Source organism: Copidosoma floridanum, unplaced genomic scaffold, assembly GCF_036245765.1.
Source record: "Copidosoma floridanum isolate Cflo_tuat_1 unplaced genomic scaffold, Cflo_Japanese_pri ptg000004l, whole genome shotgun sequence".
Taxonomy (NCBI): domain Eukaryota; kingdom Metazoa; phylum Arthropoda; class Insecta; order Hymenoptera; family Encyrtidae; genus Copidosoma; species Copidosoma floridanum.
Genome location: NW_028321881.1, coordinates 20,894,065 through 20,914,873, shown reverse-complemented (window position 1 = coordinate 20,914,873; position 20,809 = coordinate 20,894,065). Strand labels below are relative to the sequence as shown.

General features: G+C 32.6%; 1 protein-coding gene across 1 annotated transcript in view; it reads right to left on the bottom strand.

The window, feature by feature from the left end:
- Window positions 1-20,809, bottom strand: part of LOC106645715 (myosin alkali light chain 1) — a 90,906-nt gene that overhangs the window by 13,025 nt on the left and 57,072 nt on the right. The window contains exons 3-4 of the mRNA XM_089597681.1: window positions 17,423-17,731; window positions 6,556-6,642 (exon numbers count right to left, since the gene is read on the bottom strand). Coding sequence (XP_089453807.1) covers window positions 6,556-6,642; window positions 17,423-17,731 — 396 coding nt within the window. The remainder of the gene's footprint in view (window positions 1-6,555; window positions 6,643-17,422; window positions 17,732-20,809) is intronic.

Here is a 20,809-nt window from a genome sequence, read left to right as displayed (position 1 = left end):
ATTTAAAAAAAAAAAATTTTATTGCTCTGCATCACCCTTATAAGTTATAAAGTTTTTTTTTTTTTTTTTATGAAAAAATTAATAAGATACTTTCAAAAATCCTTATGCCTTAGAAACTTGCCAAATGATCTTAAAAAACGATCTCCAGTTTAACTTGGGTCGGCTCGGATCGGCTTGGCTCTCTGTCTCTTTCTCAAAGCGCTTACTGCCGCCCCTCTCTCGTTTGTAAAGTGTAATAACCTTACATATAGCTATATAGAAGAGTATATAATAATGAAATATCATATATATATATATATATATATATATATATATGTATACATAACATATATAGTTACATATATACATATGACGTATGTGTGTGCTATATACATGTAGCACATACATGCGTCTACATATGTATTCTATGTAATATATATGTGTAAATAAAATTTTCAAATTTTATTGACTCTGAGAATCGAGCCCACATCCTTTGGATTCGTATTCAGGGATCTTACTGATTGCGCTACGCAGCACGCCGATCTGAATTCTGTTCTTGTCACATATGGATACCAACCGAGAAACTTCTGCATTAGAAAATTGATCGATAATTGGGCATTTTTTATATTATATATAATTCAGTCTGCTGATTTCAAAAAAAATAGTTATAATTATTTTTAAGTGGTCTATTTATGAGAAAATTGTGTAAAATTGAATTTTGAAGTTTGTTTTGCTTATATCTTTTAACGGTTTGATGTACAGAAAAAATAAAAATACCAGCATGTAGGGCGAAAAAGTTTCTATCAATAAGCAATTCTAATTTTATTTCGACAAGCGCAAAATAATGAGAAAAAAATGAAAAAGGCATTTTGGCCGTACTCCTATAACAGTAAGTGAGATAGAGAGAGCCATTGATCGTCTACTGTCGTACTCACCGCTTTCTCTCTCTCTTTCTCTCTCTATTGTACTCATACAGGTAGGCCTTTTTCATTGCTTTTTTTTAATATTTTGAGCTTGTAGAAAATGATGAACTTATATTAGACTAGTATCATTTTTTTATCATTTTTTGAAAATTTCGTCTTTGTGAACAGGATTATTTTAAACTATCAATACTTGACCAGAATGCAAAGTTTTCCCAGGGTCTTTTCATTGTGTTTATTTAAACTCCATCTTAACCCGTCTTTAGTAAAGAGCCAATAAAATTCGCGCACGTGCGCAAGTAAGCACAGTCAAAAGATATCTGAAAAGAGACAGAGTGACAAAGACTGTAATACACCACGAACGTTTGTTAAACTAATGTATGAACCTATGTGTAGGTAGATAGCAGTATACATACTCTTATATATTTTCTTCGCCGCGTATTATTGTTCTTTCTCGTTCTCGTTGTATATATGTAAAAAAAAAAAAAAAAGAAACATGATTTACTTTTTCCTAATCTGTAATATTCACTGATAAAAATACATATTCATAAATAAACTGTCTTTTTAATATAAAAATATAAAATGAAGATTATTTAGAGTAAAAAAAAAAATACTTTTTCTACCTCGCACGTTTTTAGAGAGACGATAGTGTGCGCTTGGTAGAAAAAATAGGATTCGTGACATAAGCGGCATTGCTCCGTGGCTGCTTTACGTCCCTCAGGCCCTGTTTCGCAGATCCCTCAGGCCACAAAATAGCCCTAGAGACGATGGCACTTATCTGACGAAAACTACTATTTTCATCACAGACAATCAAATACTACCGACTTCAATAACATATTCTTTAATGTTTTACATCTGTCAGGGGTCCTGAAACCCACACCTGTTTTTTTTATTTTCATATAAAAACTGAAAAATTCAGAAGTGCTCATTAGGCAGAAAAAAAAAAAAGTATGGTCGCAGAGCCACAGTCCAAGAGTTGATGATTAATTTTTTTAATACTAGTTAAAAAATATTTTGCTGTTACAGATAAATTAAAAAGAAAAATTTTCATCAGTTTTAATTCAATGGCTAGAGGCAAACCAAAACTTGTAGGATCTTGATGTAACCCCACCTTCACTGTGGTCCAGAGACAGCGTGTCAGAAAGGCTGCCATGTTTAGGACTGTTTATACAAAAAGTATATCTATGCAGATGGCTTCTTCACTTGTAAATTTTAGAAATACCTCAGACATGCAGTTCTAATTCAATGATTGGTTAACTAAACTTGGGCACGCGTCTTCTCTTCATATGGTGGAATTAGTTAGACGAAACTCTCACATTTGCTACACTGTCTTCCAGACCACTGGATAATATTTAAGAGCCATCAGTGTCAATGCCGAATTAAAAAATATTGTGTGGCTGGCAAAAAAGTATAATACTACTCTTATTTTGAGTAAATAAAATAATACATTATTAAAGTACTAGTGGCCCTCCGTCTTGGCTTCGCCCAAGACTCACTGAATTTAATATCGAAGTGTGTTGATATCTAATGGAAAACCTTTTCAGTTAAAAATTTTACATCTATTCTTGTTATTTCTTGGTATAAAAAACTTATTATTAAAAACACTTTTGTTCGGAATGCATGCAGTTTATTTGGTCAAATAATAAGCTGTAAAAAATAAAAAAAAAGGTAACGGTGCTAAACAGTAGTGTGCGTTCCTTATCCATGAAATAAAATAATTAATGATTCTGAATGGCCGTTTATTGGCACTTTCTCTGGTTACAATATATAAAAAAGGCTTTCTTGAGGTTTAGTGCATAAGCACACGATCAGTAAGAGCTAATTTAGAAGTGACAATAAAAACTCCAAAGTCAGGTGTTAGTTTGAGCAACGTTTCGTTGGTCTTAACGCCAACCTCATCAGGCTCAGTCTATATCGTTAAGACGATCGTTACAGACTCTGTCGTTAACGATCGTCTTAACAATATAGACTGAGCCTGATGAGGTTGGCGTTAAGACCAACGAAACGTTGCTCAAACTAACACCTGACTTTGGAGTTTTTATTGTCACTTCTAAATTAGCTCTTACTGATCGTGTGCTTATGCACTAAACCTCAAGAAATCATGGAAACAATTGGGAGCAGAACGGCACGTTCAACAAACACCGTAATGAAATAAAAAAGGCTATTGTCAAAACTGCAAGAGTTTAAAACTGACAAAAAACATGTAATTAAAAAATTGTTTTTCAAATTTTACAACTTTATGACCAGAGAAACAAAGTCCTGAAGCTTCCTGTTTCCATTTTTTATTGCTGCAATAAATACAAATGCTTATTGTTTTACCCATTTAAAAATCTAAAAAATTTAAGTAATTACTGTCAGAGTTATAGTGAAAAGCTAATCTTCTACTTAGCTGATTCTTTATTCTTAGGTGATTCCTGGTTGAATGCTTAAAGTCGAGAGGGTAATACAGGGTTGTCGGTAGTCGGGGTTGCAGCCTTGCAAGTAACAACTCCGCTCGTGACGTCTGCCAGTGTATGACTAAGTTGGTTTAAAAGTGGCTGGCTTTATGTAGCCTTTAAGTAAACGAATCGTTGTAGGAAATGATTGTAAAATATATTTGTTTGCAAGGTAGTCTAATGTTAGATAGCTCTAAAAAAATTTATGAGATTAATGGTTAACAAGGAAACTTAAATACTTATAATAGCCCTAAAAAAAGCCAGTGGTAATGCTTTCAGTCATTCAATATTATTATTCTCGATGATGAAGAGCCAGCTCCGGGTAGCTTGACTCTTACTTTGCGTACGGAGATCATGCTGTAGGAAGGTACGCCACCAGCAGAAGAATATCTCGTGTTCAGGTCGTTTCTAGGATAAACAGCCGTTTACCATTGGTTGGGAAAGTGGACCTGGAGAATGCCTTCTGAGTGAGTATGCCATAGAGACAAACTACTTAAGAGGAGGCTGAGGAAATTTTCAGCTGATAAGGCTGTCCGAACTCCTCAGGACTGTTTTCCCTGGTTTGCTGTTGAAGCAGAATCTGCTCTGGCAGCACCAGGTCAGTTGAAAGACTGACCATGAAACCCCAAATTGTTAGAACAGATTATGCTCTGGCTTGATGTCTCCTGGTATTACGCTGGAGGCGTAAGCGTTCAGAATGCCTCTTTTTGTGGCACTCATTTACCTTGGTGGTTCGGGATGGAATTAGATGTAAGTTGCTCGTCCATCGGAGGAGAGTGTTGTCGGTATCCCAGATGCTCAGCTGTGCGACAATCCTATTTTCGATGCGCTGTCAGTGAACGATTATGATGATTGACAATTTTCTCGAGGATGTTGTAACCAGACCCACTTATTTCTATTGCAGATAGCTTCGATTTTATTTATATGCCCTCTGGTGGATCCTACTAAGATAACGTGAAAAGCTACCGTATTTTTTAAAAACTCTGAGCTTATTTATTGCTATTGTTATTAATTTTTTTGGGATAAGAACTATACAGAAACCATCTAGAAAGTGTCATGAATCAGTATGCAAATTTTTAGCAGGAACAGTTGAAATAATTTTGGCAGCTAGCGATTGCAACGGTTTTTGTGACTTTGCTTTATATATCAGTAAGATTTGTGAATTTTTCAGTTTTGTAGTTTGTTTTCGCCTCCCCCCCCCCCGTAAGAGTGCCTGGGATAGTAGCACTGTTTGCACCTCTCTAGAGTCAGTCTTGGTTTTTAAAAAAGCTGTTATTTTTTTTGTATTTATGTGTACCATCGCTGTCATTAGATTCATTCAAAGAATTTTTGCTGTTTTTCTTGATTGTTTGTTTTTTAACGTAATTTTTGATTGCTTGTAGCAAATTCAGAATCTTACTTTTAAAGAAAACTATGACTAGATAAGGATTAGCTATCAGCTGTTTAGATCTATTCAATATAGCTCTTATTTCGAAAACGTACATGTTATGTCTTGTTAAAAATGTTTTAAAACGGAAGGCATCTTTCTAAGCAAATATATTTGAATATACTTAATTTGAAAGTTTGTATATCCAGAATTTTTTTGTACTTCAAAAAAGTAATTCAATTTTGTAAAAGTACAATACAAATGCGTACCTAGAACTACTCAGAATAATAAATTATGGAAGTGAAACTTCTTTAGGCGTGCCTTATATAGGAAGTTACCCTGTGACAAGAGCGATCGAGCGAGTGTTGCATGGTGAAAATCGCAACGTGGCTACTATTAGGTAAATAATATCTTACCCAAAACATCGTTTGATCTTTTGAAAGTCTTCAAAAAAACTTAGTAAAAATAGTTTTCCTTTGATATTTTTCCTTTCACATGTATATATGTACGTAAATAAACGCGCATAAGGTATTAAATATATATTATACGACAACCCAACCTCTGAAAACAAGAAAAAATGCTGTACATCGAAGGAAAAGTAAAAATAACAATATTTACGGGTGTCCTAAGGGGGAACTACATGATCAAGGCGCACAAATTTCGACTGTATCTTGAAAAGAACAAGTCAAAAAAAATTTATTTACCATGTCATGTTTGGAAAATTAATATGGACGTTTACAAAATCTTGGAGAAATTTTTTTACAGTATAACCTTTCGAAATTCGACAAACAGTCGTATCTTGAAAGGGAAGCCAAACAGGCCAAAAATAATGTCACTAGTAGACAATAAGTATTGAAGTGTAAAAATATACGTTGTACGGATATAAAAAATGGTAATATTTCTAAAAATAATAAGTGATATCTCGAAGGCAAAGCTACATCCTACTTTTCCTACCTTTAAACAGATTTATTTTCTATTCTCTATCATGTGATACAAACATAATTATCACGTGACTAAAACCTACATTCTTGATATTTATTTACAAATCAGTAGAAATTAGTTCAGCACGGATAAATTTTAACATTAAACTTTAAATAATTATAAAAAAACGAATTAAATGAAAAGTCATGTCTTCACAATAGAAAATAGCTGTGCTTATTTTTTTTCTCAATCTCAGTCAGATAGAGTTAATCATTATATAATTATGGTAGCAAAAATTTGAAAAAAATTTTTATTTGTCGGACACAAAGATTTCAACAAGAATTGATTGGACATACATGATGACATATCAAATGCAAGAATAGCAATATTAAATAAAAGGAATTTTTGTCCTGCACAACGGTACAAAAGTACCTTCTTTTGCCGCAGTATTGTAAAATTTTTCGTTTCATTTAGCATTAAATTTGACCAACAATAATTCGTACCCATGTATCAATACATATTTCATAGCAAATATCGAAGTTCTTACAATGAGCAAATCATATGTAACATAAGTACAGTTAACTAAACTATATGTATTCTATGCATGCACGTGCTCGGATACGTAATAATAATAAAATTTTCACTTTTTTAATATCAGATTCTTAAAGACCTATTAAAATTAAGTGTACTCCAATTTTCTCTTTTTTTTTATACTGAGCTTAACAACATTCGAGTGTTACTTGCTCTCCCAAAGGGGGTGATTGTTGTATGTTTGTGCATGAGGTGAGAACGAAATTTTTAGCATTGAGGGCGGAAAGTTCCAGAATGCTTCCTTCCGTCCGCAGGTGGAAAGTAATTAGTGGGCGGAAAGTGAGACCTAGGGTGCAAAGCAGTGTACTCGAGGGACGAAAAAATTATTGGTTTTAATACTTACGAGTATAAGGAATAAAGCCATCGTCATCTTCCTTATCCATGCAGTCTCTGAGAATCATTTCACATTCCTGATCCGTCAAACGTTCTCCTACAAGAAACATGTAAATTTATATTTATCTATGTTTTTTGATGTTGCAAAAAATGAGCAAATCTGATATTTTTATCATTATAACATTTTTTTTGTTAAATCCATTTAATTTAACAAGAATATAATTTATTAAATAAGAAGGGACAAAATTTGCAACATGGAAGTATATGGATTAAATGTCTTTGTAGATCATAAAATGAAACTTTTTTAAGTTGTTTGCTTCAAAGTCTTATAAAAAATAAGAATGGCAAATTTAGTAGATTAGCTTAAAATAATGAAGATTTTAATTGCGGGCTAATTCACTAGTGTAATATGCGTTATATAATGTGTTTTTAACATTACGATTTTACATCCCTTTCGTAAGAGTCAGAGATTTTTGTACCTGATAAGGGCCGGGACGTTGTCCAAACGGCCGAAACGTCGTTTTGTTTTTTAATAAATTCAAAATATGACAGTACCACCATTGGACGTTGTTTTTAATTATTTACCAACTGTCATTGGACGTTTTATTTGAATTTATCTTATAACAAAATTGCACTTAAAGAGTTTTCTATCTGATTGTTACTATTTTATTTAAATGAAGTATGTAATGGTATAATATACAATTTAAAATATTTATAAAGATAAGTTTCTGAAAATCAAATAACTGATTAAATTTTAGTTCCCTTTGTATCCAAAATTTCCTTCTAAACAATATTGTCTGCTGCTAAATTATAAACGTATAAGAGGCTATAGTTGAATAAGAAGATGAAAATTGTCCCCACCCAAAATTTTTTATCAATTTAGCCATTTGAAAAAACGTGCTTCAAAACACCTTCAGCTAAATTTTTAGCCTACTAGATAGTGCTAAGGTGCTCCTATCGTAAAATAACTGTTTTTTCAAAAAAAGCTTTTCCTGGTCTACAGTTTTCTACGAAAAATTAAAAAAAGTTTATGGTATTGAGTATTTTCGTGATAAATTAGCCTAATTTTTTTCAGATTTTTCGGATTGAAACTGGAACCAGGCAAATCATATTAATTTTTCGATGCGATTTTAGGTTATGTAGATTGCATTTGGCTAACTTCTAACTAAAATTTGTTTTTTTCCCCGTAATTTCAAACGGCAGTATCAATTTTACATTTTTTAGACCAAAACATACTTAAAAATCGAAAAAACTAGTTTAATAACTGTAATATAACCTCAAAATTTGATTGTTTGGGACGGGCCATAACACCAAAAAAGACTCTTGCATTCTTTTCTCAAAGTTTATAAAAGTTTTTGAACGATTATTACTTCGCTGCAGCATCAAAACACCATTTCCTGCCTCTTAAAGTTAGCTGACGTAAATCTTGTGTAAGACTTGTGCAGCAGTTAAGCGATAGAGATAAAGAATCATTAATTCTATGTCTGGATCTAAGTGTGGATCCTGATTTAATAGACTCAGTTAAAACAGATATACGGACACTTGTATCCAATAAATACGTACAAATTCTATATGTATACATTAAATCTAGAGGCACTAAAAACTGCCTTGTGGCTCACTTCTCCCAAATGCAGTCTTTAGCCTCACTAGACTCAATATCTGCTCAATATTGCTACGCGTATTTGTGACAGAGCAGATTGGAACAGGGGTCGTATTATGTAACAGACAGCTACTTCAGATCTTCAGAACCAATCAAAGAGCTCATTGAGGCCCAGGCTAGTAGACAAGCCAGGCAGGTGAGCTGCCTCAAGGTTACTAGGGATCTGCGATACTTGCAAAAGTATCGGTATTTATAAATAATCGATACTTTAAAAAGTATCAATATCAAAGTTTCGGTTTTTTTCTTAAATGTATTGAATAGTATCGACGTATCGTATGTACATTGTGACCTGGCACCCTGTAACAATATATGTATATATATATATATGTATATATACCACAAGTCGTAACTATTTGATATAAATATATGGCTGCGTTTTTTTGGTGTTTGGTAGGTCAGTCAGTTTGTTGATTGCTCGAGTAAGTATTGTCTACCACATATATATGTATAGATTTACTATATATATATATATATATATATATATATATATATATATATATACTGCTCGAGCAATCAGACCGAATGACCGACCGGCCGAACGTCAACGAAAACGCATCCCTTATGTACATACATAAGGTGAAAAAAAAAGTTATTGTTAAAATTCTAATATCGTTTTATTTATAAATGTACTTAATCGTATTTATTAACAACCAAACTATTATTCATCAGTAAAAAATGATACAAAAATTTTCTACGCCAACTTTGATACGTCAATGGTACTTTAAAAAAAAGTATCAGTATCGATTATTTTGATACTTTAAAGTATCCCGAACAGAAATCTAGGGAGGCTACCTCCTTAGTTAGTGAGGGCCTTCGTAGACTACCTACATAGGACCTATTGAGGCAGCGTGAGGGAGCAAATGGTAGGGCCTACGGTAGGCATCCTCTTTAATCTAACTATATTTCATACGTATACATGTCATGTTTTGATTTTGTATATATGTTCGGATAGTGACAGAAAGCAATGAAGTGTAGTTAAAACGTACTGTGCTAATGACAGAAGAAAATAAGTGTGAGCCTTGTTATGTAAAAATTTTAGACATAATTATTTATGCTGGTAGACTTAAGATTAGAAGTATTTTAAGATGTATGTAGAGTGTATTACATACAACGCGCAAAAATAATAGTATTTACGGAAAACTTAAGGTTCTAATGGAAAAAAATTGACTTTTATGTAATGTATGGCAAATTTACAGCAATTATTTATGTATTTACTGCGTATCAGCTGCAATATAAGCATCTCTTTTACGGTACAATGATACAATGCAGTATTCATTGACAACGTAATTCTGTCTCTTTCGCTTTCCTATGACTACTTGTCTCAACTTTGGTTAGGTATTTCCTTGTAGAGGCTGCCTACGTAGGGCCTACTGTTTGCCCCCTCATGCTGCCTCCATTGGCCCTCAATAATTAAGTGCGCCACCATACGATTTCTTCTCGGAATCGTAAAAAGTATCAATAACCAGTGAAAAGTATCAGGAAGGTATCGATGTATCGAATAGTATTGCAAATTCGTAAAAGGTACAAAATACGATCCCAGAGCGGAATAGTACGCGTGTTCTCGGAAGCAGGTCGGAGTGCACGAAGCAGATCTGTGGGGGTCGCAAAAAAAGTTTTTATTTGTTCGTTTATCGGCTGAACGAACAGTTTGCAAATTGTGATGTATAAGTGCCTCTTGATGTGTCTTATATATTACAATTCGTTAGTCGTTCGTTTTGGTACTGAATAAACGAATTGTAGAATTACTTTTTTAGGACACCTCTTTGATTCATCACCTTGGCCATATAAATGTACATAACTGTTTTTTTTTATACTAAAGTGAATTTTCCCCGGTAGCATGGTAGCAGTATGTAACATGTATAAGCCCTGAAGAAACTGTACTTGTGCTGTGATGTGTTTGAAATCAGTTATCATATAATCGTATTTTTTATTTTTAATACATAGATATAAAGATATTAAGCTCTAGCCAACTGATTTTTGCACAACTAGATACTTGATTTTGAGTAAAGAGCTAGCTAAGGCACTTGTGTTTATTTTGTATGTAGTAGGTTTTTTTAAAATAACAAATAATAGCATTACCTCTTTTTCGTCACATTCAAACACAGGAATACATTAGTTATTTTATACCATCATACACATTGCGTCTTTAAATAACCAGTGATCGAAAGTAATACAAAATAAGTTTTCAAATTAATTTATTTGTATGAATGTGGTTCTCTTTAAAAGCAAATTTTGTGAATTTATTATGTGAAAGCCGTATAAAATTATTCTTTGCTTCAACAATTTGAACTTGTAGAGTCTTCAAAACACTTTCTCATCAGAGTTATAAGAAATTTTTATCTCAAGCATCCTCCTGTTGTGATTTAATCTTCAAAAGAAGTGAGAAATAAGTTACATAATACTTCTGATAATATTAATTAGGGCAACTATCTTGAAAATGTACAGTGCGAATAATACTTAACTACGCTTTTACCTTTTTCTTTTAAAAATACTGTTTTCTTGAAAATAATATTTATAAATTCTTTGTGTACCATGTCAATATTATTGTCTCAATATATAGCTGATTTCGGGTACTTATCGACTAGGACAAGCCGTCTGTTATCTAGTAAAAATGTTGGATGATAACGACGATGTAAGTTTGAAATATATCATAACAAAATCTTATACCATTAAAGTATCAGTAAGATCCGGGCACATCAAAAGTAAGACGCACAGTTGGCTCATGCTCTTACATCGCAGCAGTTATTAATTATTTTAGTCATGCTAGGTACCAATAAAAAATTATAAGACCCACTCAAGTTCTTTCTATACTTTTTCTTAGTATAGAAGTTCATCTAACTGTAGATGAAGAGATTGATGAAAATTCAAATCGGGAATGTTATTCAATGTTACACCATTAATCATTCTAGATTATTTAAATCATCTATGATACAAATATGGTTGTATTATTACTTTTATCTCAAACCAAATATATTTCTTATGTTTCTATGTCCTTTAGTTCAATTTATATTAGAAATATATACAATTCCTTCCTCTAATCACAAAATAGCACCTTCACCGCTTGATTTTGTTCATCAGTTGAGTGAATAAAGTGGATAGTTGCTTTCTTATATAGAGAGTGTCGAAGGTGCATTCCAGAAACCCATCTACTCAATTGAATATCAAAGTAAGTTACGTCAGCTAACTTTAAAAGACGGGAAAAGAGTGTTTTGTGAGCGGAAAATCGTTTATGTTAAGTCTACGAGCCGCAATAGCACTCCAGAGCTTGAAATAACACTTTCATACCCCTCAATGGTTAATTTACTTTTTTTTCTAGCTTTTGTGCATCAGAACTTTACGAAACTTTTTCTCCAGTAATGTTGGGATAAAACATGAGATATGTGTCTCGCCGTTTGATTTTTTTCGCGAGATACATAAATAAATATTTTCACTTTTAACACTAGTAGCGAAGAAGTACACTATTTTAGGTAGTTAAAAATAAATTTATTGACTGTTAAAACATAGCTCTATTAATTAAAAAAAAAATTTGCTATATTTGGTGCCGCCAAACAAAAGTTATAAGGATTTTCTTTTCAACTATGAATTTTAGACAACAATCTACGCTACTTTATTTTTAGCGATTTTCATCGCTTGATTTTAAATAGCTATGTATACATTTCTAACGGAGGCACTAAATACAAAAAAATTTGTTTTATATCGACAGGATTGAATTTTAACTCTTACTTCATGTAAGTTAACTATACAAGCAGCTTAGCTACATGCTGTATGCATTTAACTTTTTTTGTGTTACTATCATTATAAGACGATTTAATATTTATCATTTATCACTTGTATTTATATCACACAGTATACTTACAAATACAAATAAAAACGTTACATAACTATTAGATGATATTACCCATGAAAGTATCACCTAATTTGCGGAGGGTGAGTTTATAACCTATTAAATCTAGTTACGTTATAACCACGCAGAAATAGAACTTCCCATTTCCAATTTTATATTAGAAAATTTATTATGATTTTGTAATTAAATGTTTATTTACTTTTGATATACATTATTAATTGTATATTTCACATACATCCTTATTTCAAGAACCCGTCTGTTTATTATCTTTTTCCTCAATGTATACGTGATATAAAATCGTTATTGATGTATATTAATTTTATAAACAACTAGCGCTCTCGTCTCGGCATCGCCTGGAACTCGCTGAATGGAAAACCGTAGTACGTTGACATTTCAAGTAAAACTTTTCAGTTAAAAATTTTACATATATTTCTGACACTTCTCAGAAAAAAACCATCTTATAAGAAACACTTTTGTTCAGAATTCATACAATTTATTTGTTCAACTGATAAGCTCTAAGAATAAAGAAAAATATAATAACGCTAAAAAGTACCGTGCGTTCCAAATGCCATAAAATAATTTTTGGCCCTAAAGGCCCGTTAATTTGCACTTTCTCATGTTATAATAAATAAGAGGAGCTATTTATCAAAACTGTACAGATTTAAAACTGACAAAAAACATATGATTAAGAAATTGTTTTTCAAACCTTGCAAATTTGTTACCAGAGCCACAGAGTTCTGGAGCTTACTCTTTCTATTTTTTTATTGCTACAATGTGTAAAAATACAAATTATTCTATATATTTAAAAATCTGAAAGATTTAAGTGATAACTGTCAGGGTTATGATGAAAAGCAGGTCTCTTACGTAATAAATTCTGTAATTGTAGATTCTGACGCTACTATTTCAATCACGATAACGGTTCTGCGTCAGTTTTTGAAGCCTAAAATTAGGTTCTTAGCTAGTAGCTATATCTTCTTTGGTCTGCTCTTGTAGCACCAGACTACAACGTTTGAAGCGTTAAATCTTGTTGCAAAGTTTTTTTCCAACGTTTGCTGGTATTATGCTGAAGACGTTAGTGTCTAAAGCACCTTTTTTTTGCAGAGCTCAGTCGTTTAGGTGATCTCAGGTGCAGAGATTGGTTTGTAGTTCTTGCCTGTTGGAGACTATCCTGTTTGCTTCAGTTTATTTTTCGATTATAGCTTCACTGCTAGGTTCGCCCAGCGCCAACCTTGGAGAGGATTGGTGATTCCTGGTCGAATGCTTAGAGTTAAAAGCGTGATGTAGGGTTGACGGTGGCTGGGGTTTCCAGCCTCGTGACCAACAACTGCGCCCATGACATCTGCTAGTGAACGACTGACTGGGTTTAGTAGTGGCTGATTTTATATAATCTTTTAGTGAATGAATCGTTGTTGAGAATATTTTTTGGCAAAGAAGTTTAACGTTAGATGACCTTAAATAGAACTGATGAGATTAATGGTAAATTAGGTAATGTATACTTGTAATGGCCCTAAAAAGGGCCAGTAGTGATACTTCTAATTATTCCTTATTATTACTCTCGATAAAAGAGAGCAGCTTACGGATAGCTTGACTCTCACCCTTGAAGTCTCTGTGTACGGAGACCGTGTTGGAGGAAGGTACGCCGCTGATCAAAGAATATCTCGTGTTCAGGTTGTTCCCCGGGTAACCATCTGTTCACCATTAGTTGGGAAAGTGGGCCTGGAGAATACGTTCTCTGTAAGTATACTGTTGGGACAAACCACTGAGGAAAAGACTGATGAAATTTTCAGTTGATGAGGCTGGCTGTACTCCTTGAGGTTGCTTTCTTTGGCTTGCTGTTGTAACAAAATCTGCTTTTGAAGCATCAGATAGGTTGGAAGAACAACCACAAAACCCCTTTTTATTAGAGCAGACTTTGCTCTAGCTAGACGTCTCCTAGTATTACGCCAGTTATGTTGGCGTCTAGAATGTCTTTTATTTGTGGCACTCGTTACTCTTGGTGGTTTAGAACGGAATTTGACGTAAGTCACTTGTCTAGTGGAGAATAGTGTTGTCGATAGCCGGGACATCCAGCTGCACAACTCACAACTCCTTTCTTGATGCACTGCCATGAACGACTATAGTATTCGGCATTTGGCTCGGGGATATTATAACCAGACCCCCTTAATTTAATTACAGGTAGCTTTGATTTTACTTCGATGCCACCTAGCAGATTCTACTGTACTGATGTGAAAAGCTTGCTTATTTTTGCAAAACTTTGAGTTCATTTATTGTTTTTGTTATTCATTTTTTTAAGATAAAAACTATACTTAAACTATCTAGGAAGTGTCCAGAATTAGTATGCAAAATTTCAGCAAAGTCGGTTGAGTAGTTTTCGTGGTTAGCGATTACAACAATTTTTGCGACTTTGCTTGATATATAAGTAAGATATCTCAAAATTTTATTTTACAGCTGTAATTTAAAACTTTGATAATTATAAAATTAACAAAGTGTTTCAAAAGTAATGCAGCAATAAATTTTTCATAACATACATCAATTTATATCTCATTTTTAGAAATTTTAGAAGTTTCTATTTTGGCTTTTCTAATTTTTTAATCGATGTTAAAAGCCCATTATCAAATATAGACTTCTTGTTTAAAAAATTTTACTGATGCCTCATCTAAAATCATTCAATCAACTCTTCTCATTTTTTTTTATCGGACTCGAATTCCAAAAAGGCACACTCTACATTTACTTTTTAGTCTTACATCAACGCTTTTAAAAAGTTTGTGTACTCTTTTTTGTGTGTCATGTTACATTTTTAGTCATGAACTCATTTTCCTTTTTTTACTGGTTTCTCATTATTCAATAGCTTAGACATAGATATTTTGGCATAACATAGTATTTCTAGTCATATAGTAGAGTAAATCGGGAGAAACTATATCGTTGATACTAAATAGTGGGAGTTGTCATTGGGTTATTAAAGAACCCAATCCAGGAAGAGATCCACCTGCAACCCGAAATAACTCATAAATTTGCCTGTGTGAGTGTAGTGAAAGTGTAATGCCTGTATCTAAGAAGAATATTATAACTACCGCTTACTTCTATGTACGATGGGGTGATGTGCCGTTGGTTTAAAGCCCCCTCACCCGACCTGGCTGCAAGCAATACGGTCTTCGACAACGTTACACATACCGTAGAGGGGGGGGGGTAGTGGTAGTAGTAGGTGTGGTAGTAGTAGAAGTAGTTTTTCTTTCTTTTGTGGAGGGAGGGGAAATACCTCAATGCACTCCTCAGGGACAGCGATAGTGTGGGACTTGGTGGTTTTTTAAATAATACCCACTAAACCCCCCTCCCCCATGCTGCGTGGCTTTAGTTCCACCGCGGAACCACCTTAGCATTACTTCAGGGTGGAGCCACTTAGGAGGTTGTCGTATCTTACAGCATTAGCAAGTAAGCAAGCTAGAGGTGCCAATTCTTTAGAGTCCTAAAAAGGGCGCAGGGTCCCTGAAGAATGGCACTTATGTCAAGCTCTTCTTTGTAGGCTACAGTATTTGCAAGCGCCACTAGATTTTTTATGCTTTTCTTAGCTGATAAGTAAGCATACCTAGTGCAGCACGGGTCCGCATTAATTTCACTACCTACTTTGTGCTTCATGTCTCCTATCTTACGAAAGGAACACCGTACTGGACTGCTGCAGTTTTTCTTGCGATGATTTGAGCTTCCGCATTGAAATCACAGCTTTGACATATCTTTATCTTTGCAGTCGTGGGATATATGTCCATACCCTAGACAACAGAGGCACCTTGTAACGGTAAGTATTTTTCTTACACGGCAGAAAACGAACATAATTCTGATTCTGTCCTCTTATTCTACTTGTTTGGCAGCAGCTTCATTAAGAGTTTATAACGCCGTTCTTTATTCTCTACCGTTTGCCTTAAGAAGTTGAACCTTCAGTTATTGATTTTGATATCCAATGATCTTTTCAACGAATTTCTCAACTTCACGTTCTTCTACAATACTGTATAAATCTTGGATCTAGAGCGTCACTTTTTGTAGTGTAATTAGCACCGATCCTTCGCCAACTACCAACTCTTCCACGTTTTGAGTTGAGTTATTGTTTTCAAACTTTTTTGTGAGACAATATTTTATAATGATAACATCTTTAATTTGCTTAATTAAAGGAGATATTCTGGAGTATCTTTTAATGTAATATAGCATTAGTAAAATACGTGTATCATGGTTTAATCATTGATATTTGTTTTGTAGTTGTTTCTATTTTACTAGAAAAAAGGTTTGATCACTTCATTGTAACTATGTCCATTAATCTCATTAGTCTTTCCTAATAAGAATTAGCTAAAAAACGTTACATTGAACTGAGCAAATATGTAGATAAAAATTGTATAATTTGAGTTCACAATTGATGAACATCATAAATTGGTAAAATGATTTAAGAAGCCTGTGAAAGTCTGTGTTAACTTAAAATGTGGTGCCGTTAACAATGTATCGTTGAAGATTAAAAACAACAATCAATACTGACATGATTTCTTTTCTCATTTTTATTGGAAATATACGTTTGCATTAACCTTTTACTCAGAACCATGTGAAAAATATGGGTAATCATTATGGAAGTGAAAAGTTTAAAATTTATTAACACAAGTTCTAAAAAATTATTTGGAAGAACAACAAAAATCATTATATTGTTGTGGTTGAATCTAAACGTGTCAAACTGTAATGATTTAAATTTCATATTTTCTTTCCCATTTTATTGGCTCTGCAACTTTGTTGGTATCACGAAGTTGAAATAACTAAAAAGTCAAAAACTAATATTTTTCGTTGTATCTAAAAAAATTACTATGTTAAAGTATTGTTGTGTACAATTGTCAACTGTATTACAGTACAGAAAATCCATAGCATGTTTAAAAAGCTCGTTAAAATTTTAAATGAGTATTGCAACAGTTTACTTTGATGAATGAATCATTTTAAATTTTTCGTACAACCACTATTATTACCAAGTATAATAAAAGTGAACTAAGATTAAGATTGTTTGTATTTTAAAATAAATTTCTCATTTGTCATTTTGATAACTTGAGTTACTAATTGATTTGTTGTGGCATTCACTATTCCGTTTTGTACAGTAATAAGTATCTAATAAGCATAATTTATTGTTATATTAAGAAGCCATTTGAAGCGTGAACGTGTCATAGTTTGAAAAAAGTTGGGAAGTTTTTAAAACCTGTTATAGTCATTGAAAAAAAAAAATAATATGATGTATTTCATGTTCTTTGAGTATTTAAATAGGAAAAAAAATTAGACTATTGATCCAATGGCACTGCTTAAGCGTACGTATTTTGAGATTTTTCTCGTAAGAAACGTTGTAAGTAGAAAAACTCTTACCTAAAGATAATAAGGTGTGAGATAATTCTGCCGCAAGCATGGTTCCATTTTCTTGCTTGTCGTATAACTTTAGGCATTCGATGAAATCTTCATAACAGCCTTGCTCTTTATCTTTTTTCACTTGACTGTAAATAGGTAAAAATTCTTCTAGAGTTAACGCTTTCTCTCCTTTTTTCTTTGTACCTCCAAGCTTTTCTATTGTTGCGTTGGTTGGGTTAGTATGTAAAGCTCGAAGAACATTTCCTAGATCCACAGCATCAATAACTCCAGAACCAACCTCATCATAGATAGAGAAAGCAAATTCGGCTTCTAAAGTATAAAACATTAAACTCTATAAATTTTTTAGAAATCAGATCATTTACAGTTATAAATGCGTTTTTTACTTAGAAGACTGCATCTACTATTGCTACATTTAATAACTGAAAAATGGTTGGTTATATTTGTAAGATACATTGAACCGTTAAGTACAATAACAATCAATACTTTGGAATTTAATCCAATTTAAAGCTTTTTTATGGTAGGAGTTTTCAGCAAAACGGTATTTTTTTCGGTATCAAGTCACGTGGAAGTAAGACGAAGTAAGTTTGATGTAGTAAAATACGTTTGAGAGTAAGTAATAATTGCTAGTAACTATAGACTTTTCTTACAAAAGTAAGAAAGCTTGTATTACTACTTAATTTTTTATCAGTTCTTTGACTACTAAGATAAACAAATTAAATTCTAATTTATGCATTTAATTTCAATGCGGATTATTGCAACCTACGCATTTTAACATTGTCTCTTAAGATTCTGAATAAGGCAGTTCTATTGTCACCATAAAAATGATAATCAAAATAATCGAAAAGTCAAGTCTTATCGTCTTCTTAATTACAACTTACAAACAATAAAAATGGGTCACTATAATCTTGAGTATATGTACGTTAAAGTTAATGTAGACGGATGGATTTTTTTGACTATATAATTTTTTTTAACCTTTTTTATACTGTTTAGTAAACAGTGTGCTAAAAATTTTTGCCATGTATTCAGTAGCAAATGATTTATTTTTTGAATATTGTATTGAAGTAAGGCAATGATCACATGGTGATATGGATATTTATAGTACTTCAGTATTTAAGTAACCTTACAATTCAAAAACAATCCTTTTTTATTGTATGCTTTAATAAATTAACTAAAAAGTAGAAAACAACTTTTTTGTTTATAATAGAGCTTTACAGAAAAATTTAAAGTTCTCAGGCAAAAGTATATTCACACTGTCTGTTTTTAGGGTTCGATTTAATTCAAAATTGAGGCCAGATGAATTTTATTAGGTCAGGGGCTCACTAGTACCCCAAGAACTCTATAGTTTAAGTTACATAATCTAGTAACAATAAATATGGTACCTTAACGTTATAACCTTCAAATATCATAGTTTTATAGCTCCTACCATCATAGCTGTATAATACCACAACTCTTTTCATATTGTAATGAAATAATTTTCGATGGGCAATATGTATTATTTGTAGTTGCCACGCAGGCTACGGATATCCTAATCGTGTAAATGTAAGGTAGTTCTTTCATAAAATAATTATGATCAGAATAACATGAAACTTTAAGGAATCATTTATTAAGTCTCAATACACTACCCCTCAAAATTTTAGTGAAAGCTGAAGAATATAAACGTAAGAAAATGATAAACGAAAAGTAAATTCTAAACATGTGCTCTTATGACAACTAAATATTTCTTTACTAAAAGTTGTAGCCTAGTTTTATTAACTTACTGATCATAGTTTGGTAAAAAACTGACACAATAAAGCATATGTAGTACTAAACATACTGTCATCTTGAAATACATATATTCACGGACTTTATCAAAAGATATTAAAATAAACACAGGCAAACATTTTCGTATCCTATGTTGACAACATAGGCAAGTATAATCAGCTGATATTTTTAGGTTAAACGCAAATTTTACATAATCATTCCTACAAACTTTTACATCGGATGACATGATGTAAATTTTTTAATTAGTACTTAATTATAAATATTACCCTATAATCCTATATCAAAGGGAATGAGCTATTTGGGTCTAATTTATATTATTATGAGTTGATAAATGAGTTAAAAACATCTTAAGCCCATTCAACTACACCATTGAACCCACAACACTATGTTCCCATAACTCCATATCTCCTTAACTGTTTATCAAAGAGAAATAGTTCATTAAATAATCTGTAGTAGACAAAAGTTTTGGGAAATTTTGAACCAGTAAAATCAATTCTTGAAGCCATTTAACACCATTCCCAAGAAAAATGTCACGTACTTGCATCTGCATTCAGAATATCTTCTTGCGGTGACACTGGAAAACACTGTTATTTAGTTTCTAGCTGAGGCCGTAGATCACGACTTTTATGTCATCATTGCAGGCGTACACAAGTGTCGTACAGTTCAAAGCAATCTTGGGCTCTCTGTATTGATATTTAGTGAGGGTGAGACCTCCGGTAGCATTATCCAGCAGCAGTTTCACATTAGTTAGTGATTTGGCTAACGTAGAATCTAATGCTCCACAAATACAACCCAAAAATATTATACAATTTTATAATTATTATGTAAATCATAACCATTTCTATACATTTTTTGAAAATTTAAACATTTATCTCTGCATAATCTAATTAATAAGTGTTCGTATGATTTTAATTATGAAATTTTGAATTTGAGGAACAAAAAGGCTGTTATTTAAATTGCACCTATAATTTGGAAATATGTCGAGATTGAAGTCTTCATAACGTTTGATAAAAATGAATTACCAATGAAATAAATTATATAAATGAGTGTGTAGACTTCTAAAAAAACGATGAAATAGAAAAAATCTTAATATTAATATTTGATTTTTTTGTTGTAGCCCAGTTACATCACGTATCGGGATCATATTCAATTCTTGCTGAATGAGTTCATGAAAGAAGATACCTGAGATGTTTGTTCGAGGGCTAATGAGATAAGTAGAGGGACCGTTAACAAAGCAATGCTGTAGAAATACAATCTACAAAAGGTAATTTTCTGCGATATGTTCAGCAACGAGAAAATCCAAAAATTTATTTAATACAAGCTGTATGGAGATATGTATATCCTCTATTATGTCATGCTTACTGCCTTTCAGGTGGATAAGAAATGCACAAGGAGGTTTTACAGAAATGTAGTAAGATACATTGTTTGAGGGAACACTAAAAGATCACATAAATGGGATCGTTCAAAACAGATCAGAAATCATGTAGAAAACGCTGAATTAGGTCATTGAACTCTGAACACTCTTTGATAGACAAAAAAGTACTGTCAAGGACGGCTAAGTGACCGTGAAGCATAGTGATGAAGTAGTATTAGCATTATATAAACTAATATACCAAATAACTAACT